Source organism: Nerophis lumbriciformis, linkage group LG24, assembly GCF_033978685.3.
Source record: "Nerophis lumbriciformis linkage group LG24, RoL_Nlum_v2.1, whole genome shotgun sequence".
NCBI classification, from domain to species: Eukaryota; Metazoa; Chordata; class Actinopteri; order Syngnathiformes; family Syngnathidae; genus Nerophis; species Nerophis lumbriciformis.
In genome coordinates this window covers 16,756,262-16,769,208 of record NC_084571.2, presented here as the reverse complement: position 1 = coordinate 16,769,208, position 12,947 = coordinate 16,756,262, and the positions used below count along the sequence as shown (strand labels likewise).

At 36.8% G+C, this 12,947-nt stretch overlaps 2 protein-coding genes across 2 annotated transcripts in view; both read left to right on the top strand.

Annotated features, from left to right (window-relative positions):
• Positions 1-3,778, top strand: part of aoc2 (amine oxidase copper containing 2) — a 28,913-nt gene extending 25,135 nt beyond the window's left edge. Inside the window, exon 5 of the mRNA XM_061981689.2 lies at positions 1,247-3,778. Within this exon, the coding sequence (XP_061837673.2) occupies positions 1,247-1,537 (291 nt within the window). The 3' untranslated portion in view covers positions 1,538-3,778. The remainder of the gene's footprint in view (positions 1-1,246) is intronic.
• A 3,936-nt stretch (positions 3,779-7,714) lies between these two features.
• The window catches only part of LOC133620608 (all-trans-retinol 13,14-reductase-like), a 34,156-nt gene continuing 28,923 nt past the window's right edge, over positions 7,715-12,947 (top strand). The window contains exons 1-2 of the mRNA XM_061982203.2: positions 7,715-7,880; positions 8,479-8,661. Of these exons, the coding sequence (XP_061838187.2) occupies positions 7,727-7,880; positions 8,479-8,661 (337 nt within the window). The 5' untranslated portion in view covers positions 7,715-7,726. The remainder of the gene's footprint in view (positions 7,881-8,478; positions 8,662-12,947) is intronic.

Below are 12,947 nucleotides of genomic sequence, written 5' to 3'. Positions count from 1 at the left end.
CATGAACACATGGATACATGAGCACATTGATACACGAACATATGAATACATTACCACATGGATACATGAATACATGAGCACATGGATACATGAACAGATGAGCACATAACACATGAATACATGAGCACATGGATACATGAACACAAAAATACATGAATACATGAACACATGAATACATGAACACATCAACACATGAGCACATGGTTACATGGATACATGAGCACTTGGTTACATGGGTACATGAGCACATGAATACATGAACACATGGATACCTACTCAGTGGCCTAGTGGTTAGAGTGTCCGCCCTGAGATCGGTAGGTTGTGAGTTCTAACCCCGGCCGAGTCATACCAAAGACTATAAAAATGGACCCATTACCTCCCTGCTTGGCACTCAGCATCAAGGGTTGGAATTGGGGGTTGAATCTCCAAAAATGATTCCCGGGCGCGGCCACCACTGCTGCTCACTGCTCCCCTCACATCTCAGGGGGTGATCAAATGGGATGGGTCAAATGCAGAGAATAATTTCGCCACACCTCGTGTGTGTGTGTGACAATCATTGGTACTTTAACTTTAACTTTAATACATGACCACATGAGTACATGGTTACATGGATACATGAACGCATAAATCATGAATACATGAATACATGAACACATGGATACATGAATACATGAACACATGAACACATGGATACATGAACACATGAAACATGAACACATGGATACATTAATACATGAGCACATGAACACATGGATACATGAATACATGAACACATGAACACATAAATACATGAACACATGAGCACATGGATACATGAACACATGAATACATGAACACATGGCTACATGAACACATGAGCACATGGTAACATGGATACATGAATACATGAATATATGAACACATAAATACCTGAATACATGGATACATGGACACATGAATACATGGACACATGGATACATGAATACATGAAAACATAAATACATGAATACATGGACACATGGATACATGAATACATGAAAACATAAATACATGAATACATGGACACATGGATACATGAATACATGAAAACATAAATACATGAGTACATGGACACATGGATACATGAATACATGAAAACATAAATACATGAATACATGGATCCATGGATACATGGATACATGCACACATGAATACATGAATACATGAATACATGAGCACATGAACCACAAAACAGAGGTACCAGTGATGATAGTTTCTGTATTTGCAGGATCTGGTTGCCTGGGTAACCACTGGCTTCCTGCACATTCCACATGCTGAGGACATCCCTAATACAGTAACCGTGGGCAACGGGGGCGGAGTCTTACTGCGACCTCACAACTACTTTGATGAAGACCCTTCAGTCCAATCAGATGACAGCGTCTACTTCCAACCAGGAAGTGAAGGGTCATGTGACCTCAACAAGATGGCGTGTGTGTCTCAGCAGACTTGTAGTCCTGTCATGGAGACCTGGGACTACCACGGCTTTGATGGAGTCATGAAGTTCATAGACTGGCACTGAGTACTACTACTACATCCTACATGTATTACTACTACATCCTACATGTATTACTACTACATCCTACATGTTCTACTACTACATCCTACATGTTCTTCTACTACATCCTACATGTCCTTCTACTACATCCTACATGTACTACTACTACATCCTACATGTACCACTACTACATCCTACATGTTCTTCTACTACATCCTACATGTTCTTCTACTACATCCTACATGTACCACTACTACATCTTACATGTACCACTGTATCCTACATGTACCACTACAACATCCTACATGTTCTTCTACTACATCCTACATGTTCTTCTACTACATCCTACATGTTCTTCTACTACATCCTACATGTACTACTACTACATCCTACATGTACCACTACTACATCCTGCATGTACTACTACATCCTACATGTACTACTTTTAAGCTAGCGTATGTTTAACCATGCCTGCGCCCAAAAATACGCTGCGCCTTATTTATGCGTTAAATACAGAAATAGCACCCGTAACTGACACAGAGCCTTTTAGTACGGTGCGCCCTATGGTCGCGAAAATACGGTATAGTGGCTTTGATAACGGGAACCGGTTCTCAACAAGGGATTCGAATCCATGGAATCGGTTCTTTTCTTATCGAACAATCGGGAGAACCGGTCTCGAACATCATCCCTACTACAGGATATAGTAATACATCATACATGTACTGTAGGATATAGTAGTACATCATACATGTTCTACATGATATAGTAATACATCATATATGTACTACATGATATAGTAATAAATCATACATGTACTATAGGAAATAGTAATACATCATACATGTACTATATAATATAGTAATACATCATACATGTACTGCAGGATATAGTAATACATAATACATGTACTGTAGGATATAGTAGTACATCATACATGTTCTACATGATATAGTAATAAATCATACATGTACAACTGATATACTAATAAATCATACATGTACCAGAGGATATAGTAATACATCATACATGTACTGCAGGATATAGTAATACATAATACATGTACTGTAGGATATAATAGTACATCATACATGTTCTACATGATATAGTAATACATCATATATGTACTACATGATATAGTAATAAATCATACATGTACTAGAGGATATAGTAATACATCATACATGTACTATATAATATAGTAATACATCATACATGTACTGCAGGATATAGTAATACATAATACAGGTACTGTAGGATATAGTAGTACATCATACATGTTCTACATGATATAGTAATACATCATACATGTTCTACATGATATAGTAATACATCATACATGTACAACTGATATACTAATAAATCATACATGTACCAGAGGATATAGTAATACATCATACATGTACTATATAATATAGTAATACATCATACATGTAGTACATGATATTGTAGTATAGTATTCATCATAAATGTACTACTGGATAATAGTAATATTGTATACATGTACTAATGGATATAGTAATACATCATACATGTATTACATGATATAGTAATACATCATATATGTACTACATGATGTTATAATACATCAAACATGTAGTATATAAAGTAGTAATACATCATAAATGTACTACTGGATAGAGTAATACATCATACATGTACTACATGATATAGTAATACATCATATATGTACTACATGATGTTATAATACATCATACATGTAGTATATAAAGTAGTAATACATCATAAATGTACTACTGGATAGAGTAATGCATCATACATGTACTACATGATATAGTCATACATCATACATGTACTAATGGTAAATGGGTTATACTTGTATAGCGCTATTCTACCTTTTTTTAAGGAACTCAAAGCGCTTTGACACTATTTCCACATTTACACATTCACACACACATTCACACACTGATGGCGGGAGCTGCCATGCAAGGCGTTAACTAGGACCCATCAGGAGCAAGGGTGAAGTGTCTTGCTCAAGGACACAACGGACGTGACGAGGATGGTAGAAGGTGGGTATTGAACCAGTAACCCTCAGATTGCTGGCACGGCCACTCTACCAACTTCGCCATGCCATCTCCTACATGATATAGTAATACATCATACATGTACTACATTATATAGTAATACATCATACATGTACTACATTATATAGTAATACAGCATACATGTACTGCAGTTTACAGTAATAATCTGCAATTACTACGGTACTTTCTAATTTGTCATACAATTAAAGTATCAAGTACTGTGTCTTCATTCTTTTTTTAAAGTTATTAAATTCTTTAAGTGTAATATTTCAGTGCGAATGAATATTTTCCAAATGTATACTGCATTTCTTTGCTGTACATAAAAGGTATGTTCTTTACAAAATGCAGTATGGTAGTATACATAATACTTTGTTATATACAAAATATGATGTTATACAAAGTACTTCTATATTTACCAAATATGATGTTATACAAAATACTTCTATATTTACAAAATATGATTGTATACAAAATACTTATATAGTTGCGAAATATGATATTTTAGAAAATACTTCTATATTTACAAAATATCATCAATCAATGTCAATCAATGTTTATTTATATAGCCCTAAATCACAAGTGTCTCAAAGGGCTGCACAAGCCACAACGCACAACGACATCCTCGGTACAGAGCCCACATAAGGGCAAGGAAAAACTCACCCCAGTGGGACATCGATGTGAATGACTATGAGAAACCTTGGAGAGGACCGCATATGTGGGTAACCCCCCCCTCTAGGGGAGACCGAATGCAATGGATGTCGAGTGGGTCTGACATAATATTGTGAGAGTCCAGTTCATAGTGGATCCAACATAATAGTAAGAGTCCAGTCCATAGTGGGGCCATCACTATGAGGCCATATGATATTTTAGAAAATACTTCTATATTTACAAAATACGATCATATACAAAATACTTCTATATTTACAAAATATGATTGTATACAAAATACCTCTATATTCACAAAATATGATTGTATACAAAATACTTCTATATTTACAAAATATGATCTTATACAAAATACCTCTATATTTACTAAATATGATTGTATACAAAATACTTCTATATTTACAAAATATGATTGTATACAAAAGACATCTATATTTACAAAATATGATTGTATACAAAATACTTCTATATTTACAAAATATGATTGTATACAAAATACTTCTATATTTACAGAATATGACTGTATACAAAATACTTCTATATTTACAAAATATGATGGTATACAAAGTACTTCTATATTTACAAAATATGATTGTATACCAAATATGCTTGTACACAAAATACTTCTATATTTACAAAATATGATTGTATACAAAATACTTCTATATTTACAAAATATGATTGTTTACAAAATACTTCTATATTTACAAAATATGATTGTATACAAAATACTTCTATATTTACAAAATATGATCGTATACAAAATACTTCTATATTTACAGAATATGACTGTATACAAAATACTTCTATATTTACAAAATATGATGGTATACAAAGTACTTCTATATTTACAACATATGATTGTATACAAAATATGATTGTATACAAAATATGATTGTACACAAAACACTTCTATATTTACAAAATATGATTGTATACAAAATACTTATATATTTACAAAATATGATTGTATACAAAATACTTCTATATTTACAGAATATGACTGTATACAAAATACTTCTATATTTACAAAATATGATGGTATACAAAGTACTTCTATATTTACAAAATATGATTGTATACAAAATATGATTGTACACAAAATACTTCTATATTTACAAAATATGATTGTATACAAAATACTTCTATATGTACAAAATATGATTGTATACAAAATACTTATATATTTAGAAAATATGATTGTTTACAAAATACTTCTATATTTACAAAATATAATTGTATACAAAATACTTCTATATTTACAAAATATGACTGTATACAAAATACTTCTATATTTACAAAATATGATGGTATACAAAGTACTTCTATATTTACAAAATATGATTGTATACAAAATATGATTGTATACAAAATATGATTGTACACAAAATACTTCTATATTAACAAAATATGATTGTATACAAAATACTTCTATATTTACAAAATACGATCTTATACAAAATACTTCTATATTTGCAAAATATGATTGTATACAAAATACTTCTATATTTACAAAATATGATCTTGTACAAAATACTGTGTAGTACAACGCTAAAATAGTACTACAGTAATGTAGAATAACAGTGTGGTAGTACAACAGCAGTAGTACAGTGCAGTAATAAAATAGTATTATAGTATAACAGCAGTAGTGAAGTGAAGTGAAGTGAAGTGAAGTGAATTACATTTATATAGCGCTTTTTCTCAAGTGACTCAAAGCGCTTTACATAGTGAAACCCAATATCTAAGTTACATTTAAACCAGTGTGGGTGGCACTGGGAGCAGGTGGGTAAAGTGTCTTGCCCAAGGACACAACGGCAGTGACTAGGATGGCGGAAGCGGGGATCGAACCTGCAACCCTCAAGTTGATGGCACGGCCGCTCTACCAACCGAGCTATACCGTCCCAAGTAAAACAGTAAAACAGTAGAGTAGTACAACAGTAAAGTAATAATACAGTATAGTAGTATACCAGTACAGTAGTGTAACAGCTGTACTGCAATAGAATAGTATACAAGTACAGTAGCAAAACAGCGGTACTACAGCAAAGTGTCATAACAGTACGATAGTACAACAGCAGTAGTAGTTCAGTAGCAAAGTAATTCTACAGTTAAGTAATACAAGAGTACAGTAATAAAGAACAGTAATACAATATAGTAGTACTACAGTAGTACTATGGAGTAGTAGATAGGAAGGCAGTAGACATGTGATGAAGCACGTTATTAAAGCATAATAATTCATAAAAATAAGACTTATGAATCATATTTTATATCTAGTATAATAGTATTACAGTAGTACTACAGTAGTACTTCAGTAGACAGTAAGTAGACATGTGATGAAGCACGTTATTAAAGCGTAATAATTCTTTATGAATCCTATTTTTCTACACTTCATTGACTTAGGCAAAGTTCATCTCGGAGCAGAGAGGACATCTTTGTTGACACAAGTGGGCGTTAAATGTGCGGCAGGAAGAAGGCCCTGAGGTACTTGACTACCAGCAGCCAGCAGTAGTACTCGCTGGTGTACTTCCTAGTGTGACTTCACAGTCATCAGTGTGTAACAACAAGTTGGGTGTTTGCGACCTTTGATCCGCTCTTTTAACGCCATCACGTCCAAAATGTCACGAGTTCAAACTCCTCCTATCATCTTCTCTCTACAAAATCTTCCTCCTTCACTTCAGACTGTAGCTTTAACTCAGTGTACCTGGCTGGTCCTGACTTCTACTTTAACTCAGTGTACCTGACTGGTCCTGACTTCTACTTTAACTCAGTGTACCTGGCTGGACCCGAATGCTGCTTTAACTCAGTGTACTTGGCTGGTCCTGACTTCTACTTTAACTCAGTGTACCTGGCTGGTCCTGACTTCTACTTTCACTCAGTGTACCTGGCTGGACCTGACTTCTACTTTAACTCAGTGTACCTGGCTGGTCCTGACTTCTACTTTAACTCAGTGTACCTGGCTGGTCCTGACTTCTACTTTAACTCAGTGTACCTGGCTGGACCTGAATGCTGCTTTAACTCAGTGTACCTGGCTGGTCCTGACTTCTACTTTAACTCAGTGTACCTGGCTAGACCTGAATGCTCCTTTAACTCAGTGTACCTGGCTGGACCTGACTTCTACTTTAACTCAGTGTACCTGGCTAGACCTGAATGCTCCTTTAACTCAGTGTACCTGGCTGGACCTGACTTCTACTTTAACTCAGTGTACCTGGCTGGACCTGAATGCTGCTTTAACTCAGTGTACCTGGCTGGACCTGAATGCTGCTTTAACTCAGTGTATGTACCTGGCTGGACCTGACTTCTACTTTAACTCAGTGTACCTGGCTGGATCTGAATGCTGCTTTAACTCAGTGTACCTGGCTGGTCCTGACTTCTACTTTAACTCAGTGTACCTGGCTGGACCTGACTTTTACTTTAACTCAGTGTACCTGGGTGGACCTGACCTCTATTTTAACTCAGTGTACCTGGCCGTACCTGACTGCTGCTTTAAGTGGGCGTACCTGGCTGGACCATGTGGTGGTGGCTGCTGGCCGTGTTGTTGGCAGGAACGTTGGTGGCCTTCCTCACCTTTGGTCGCCGTTACAAAGTGTTCAGCGAGAAGAACCTGAGAGCTCCTGCACCTTTTGTCAGCGACACCAAGAAGAGAGACGACAGGCTGAAGAAAGGTGACTACACACTTTTTATACCTACCCAAGTACTACTCTACAGTAGTACAACACTAGTACTACAATATAATAGTAAACCAGTACAGTAGTGTTACAGTAGAGTAGTATTACAGTACAGCAGTACTACAGTAGAGTAGTATTCCAGTGCAGTAGTACTACATGAGAGTTGTAATACAGTACAGTAGTATCACAGGAGAGTAGTATTACAGTACATTAGAACCACAGTAGAGTAATATTGCATTACAGCAGTACTCCAGTTTAGTAGCATTACAGTACAGTAACACTGCAGTGGAGTAGTGTTACAGTACAGTAGCATTACAGTATAGTAGTATTACAGTGCAGCACTACTACCGTAAAGCGGCATTCCAGTACAGTAGTACTACAATATAGTAATAGTCCAGTACAGTAAAATGGTATTCCGGTATAGTAGTACTGCAATAGAGTAGTATTCCACTACAGTAGTACTACAGTAGAGTAGTATTCCAGTACAGTAGCACTACAATAGAGTAGTATTCCAGCACAGTAGTACTTTGTACAACCTTTGACCTGCGAGTGTGTTTCTGCCCAACAAAAATTCACAGTCTTGGTATCACCGCAGGATTCCGCTTGGATCGAGTTCCAGGCGACTTGGACGCTGTGGTTATCGGCAGCGGTGTAGGAGGACTGACAGCGGCGGCCATATTGTCCAAAGCTGGAAAGAAGGTTCTGGTTTTGGAGCAGCATGACCAGGCCGGTGGATGCACACACACCTTCCAAAATAAAGGCTTTGAATTTGATGTTGGTAAGTCAAGTCAATATTCTCATAAACATGCTCATAAATGATCAGCAATATTCATAAATGTTGATCAATATTCCACAATATTCATCAATATTCATCAATATTGCACAATGTTCATCAATATTCCACAATGTTCATCAATGTTTATCAATATTCATCAATGTTCATCAATATTCATCAATGTTCATAAATGTTCATCAATATTCCACAATGTTCATCAATGTTCATCAACATTCATAAATGTTCATCAATGTTCATCAATATTCATCAATGTTGATCGATATTCATAAATGTTCATTAATATTCTTCAATATTCATAATTGTTCATTAATATTCATCAATATTCATCCATGTTTATAAATATTTATCAATGTTCATCAATATTCCACAATGTTAATCAATATTCATCAATGTTCATAAATGATCATCAATATTCCACAAAATTCATCAATGTCGATCAATATTCATAAATGTTCATTAATATTCATCAATATTAATCCGTGTTTATCAATAAGTATCAAAATTCATCAATGTTCATCCATATTCATCAATATTCATAAAAAATATTTTGTTTATCAATATTCATCAATGCTCATCAGTAATCATTAATGTTCATCAATGTTAATCAATATTCATAAATGTTCATCAATTTTTTTAAATCAATATTCATCAATGTTCATCAATATTCATAAATGTTCATCAAAATTTCACAATGTTCATCAACATTCATAAATGGTCATCAATGTTCATCAATATTCATCAATGTTCATCAATGTTCATAAATGTTCATAAATGTTCATAAATGTTCATCAATATTCATACAATTTAATTAATATTCATCAATATGTATCACTATTCATCAATTTAATCAATATTCATCAATGTTCATAAATGTTCATCAAAATTTGACAATGTTCATCAACATTCATTAATGTTAATGAATGTTCATCAATATTCATAAATGTTTATCAATATTCATTAATGTTCACCAATGTTAATCAATATTCATAGATGTTCATCAATGTTCATGAATATTCTCAAATGTTCATCAATGTTCATCAATATTCCACAGTGTTCATCAAAATGCATCATTTTCATCAATATTCATAAATCTTCATCAATATTCCTCAATGTTCATCAACATTCATAAATGTTCATCAATATTCATAAACGTTCATTAATATTCATCAATGTTCATCAATGTATATCAATGTGTATTAATATTCATCAATGTTCATCAATATGCATCAATGTTCATCAAAATTCATAAATGTTCATTAATATTTTTGTCAATATTCATAAATTGTTATCCATATTTATCAATGTTCATCAATATTCATCAAAAGCAATACATGTTCAATAATATTCATCAATATTTATCATTGTTCATCAATAGTAATAAAGGTTCAATAATATTTATCAATATTCATCAATTTCCATCCATGTTTATCAATATTCCACAATGCTAATCGATGTTTATCAATATTCATAATTTTTTAAATCAAAATTCATTAGTATTTATCGATATTCAGCAATGTTCATTAATATTCCACAATGTTAATCAATGTTCATCAATATTCATAAACGTTTATCAATATTCATCGATATTCATCAATGTTCACCACTGTTCATTAGTATTCATCAATGTTCATCAATATTCATAAATGTGTATCAATGTTAATCAATACTCAAAAATGTTAATCAATGTTAATCAATACTCATAAATGTTCATCAATGTTCATCAATATTCATCAATGTTCATCCATATGAGTTAATGTCCATCCATGTTCATCAATATTCATCAATATGCATCAATATTCATCAATATTTATCAATATTTGTCAAAGTTTATCAATATTTATAAATATTCCTCAATGTCCATGAACATTAGTGAATGTTCATAAATGTTCATCAATGTTCATTAATATTCTTAATGTTCATCAGTAGTCATCAATATTCATACATTTTCATTAATGTTCATCAATATTCATAAATATTAATCAATATTCATACATGTTCATCAATATTCGTAAATGTTCATAAATATTCAGCCATATTCATACATTTTCATAGATGTTTATTAGTGTTTATGTAATGTTTATCAATATTCATCATTTTTTATGTTTAGCAATATTAATCAATGTTCATCAATGTTCATCAGTATCCATCAATATTCATTAATGTTCATCAATGTTCATCAATATTCATCAATATGTTACGGTTTGTACAGAGGAAGAAGACGGCACAGACAGGAGAGACGTCGTTTAACTATATGTTTATTTATATATATGAATAATATATATAAATATTAAATAATAATAATAAACAAGGTAATAGAGTGAGACTACTCTAAAAGTGTATGGTGTGTGACTATGTGTAGGAATTAAAAGAGGAGTGTTACCCATAGTGTTGAATGAGAGGCGGAAGTCCAAGACGGGCAAAGTTTGCTCGGATGTCCGTGAGCTGACGTGAGGTCGAGGGGAGAAGAGAGGTGTCAAAGTCCGTTTCCAGGCGGGAGGTGGAGATCTAAGAAGCAGCCAGGGAAGCAGAGGGAATGCGGAGAGACAAGATACATCTCGTGACACGGGAACGGAGATATGCTGCTGGAAGACAGGAGAACACAAGACAATTGAACACGACTGGGAAGAAAATACAGAGAGAGCAAAGAGTGCATAGAGCTAGATATGTACGGCTTACTGTACAGGACAGGTCGCTACGTTCTGGCCCAGGATAGCAGGTTGCTCTGGCTTAAGAAGGCAGGTCCTCTCATCAGCGACAGGTGCGTTGATTGCTGATGATTGAATGCAGCTGCTTGCTGCAGCCGGAGGTGCGTGCTCTCGGAGGTGTGTCCGGCGCAGGGCACAGATGAATGCACACTGAGGTACGCCCGGGCCGTGACAGTACCCCCCTCTTATGGACAGCTTACAGATGTCTTAACACTGGAACCAGAAGAACACAGAGACCAAGAGTCAAAGGAGGGTGGAGAGGTGAACTGGTGGTGGGTCGCCGGCGCAAGTGTCCCTGAATCTGGTGGCGGCGGCGAGTAGAACGCCATTGCAGCCTGCGAAGGACCAAGGAACGGTCACCTTCTTGGCCGTCGGGACGGCGGACGCGAGTGACGCCAGAACCACAGCAGCCTAAGAGTTCCACGTCTCTGTCCTGGGCGTCGCTGCTATTGGCGCAAAAAGCGTCCATGCACTGGCCACAGAGGGTTACGCGTGCGGGCACCTGATGGCCACCTGTGCGACCGGCCAGCCGGAGGTTGCAAGGGCAACAATGCAGGAGACGAGGAGGTTGGTGGCGCTGTGGAAAGGACCGCCAGAGGTGAGGAGGATGATGTCGTCAGAGTCAGAGATGAGGAGGACGATGTCGTCGGAGTCAGAGACAAGGAAGACGACGTCGTCAGAGCCAGAGACGAGGAGGATGATGTCGTCGGAGTCAGAGACGAAGCAGCAGGCTGAGGAGCTGGCTGAGTTGCTGAAGGAGGCAGTGGACATAGGGTGCCGGTGCTGGTACGGAGACCAGCCTTGGAGCGGGTGTTGGTTTGGGGCCCAGCCTTGGAGCGGGTGCTGGATCGGGAACCAGTCTTGGAGCGGGTGCTGTGCCTGGGATCAGTCTTGGAGCGGGTGCTGATTAGCGGACCAGTTTTGGAGCGGGTGCTGGTTCGGGGACCAGACTTGGAGCGGGTGCTGCTTTGGGGACCAGTCTTGGAGCGGATGAGCGTTTGGGGACTAGTCCTCGAGCGGGTGCTTGTACGGGGACCAACCTTGGAGCGGGTGCTGGTACGGAGACCAGCCTTGGAGCAGGTGGTGGTGGTCTGGCTGGAGGTTGCGGTTTGGCCTGTCGAAGAACAGGTGGTGGTGGTCTGGCTTGTGGTTGCGGCTTGCTATGCCGGAGAACAGGTGGTGGTGGTCTGCCTCGGGGATGGTGTTTGGCCTGTTGAAAAACCGGTGGTGGTGGTCGAGCAGGAATATCCGTTTTGCACGCCGCATCTGTGCTACCCCACCAGCACAGCCACCAGTATAATTCCCCCCAGTCTGACAGTGGATGCCAGACACTTCCTGCCAACTGTGGAATAGTCACAAAGGGTGGGAAGCGGGAGGCCAGGAGGCGGGTAGATTCATCCTCCCCTTTAGCTATGCTAAACACTAAATCATAAGATTGTTGATGAAGGTCCGAAAAAAAATTCCCGAGTGGTGGGCGGACCAAAAGGCAAAGGGGGCGGGCCAAAGTCACTGGGGGCGGAGCTTTAATCACTGGAGGCGGAGCTTTAATCACTGGAGGCGGAG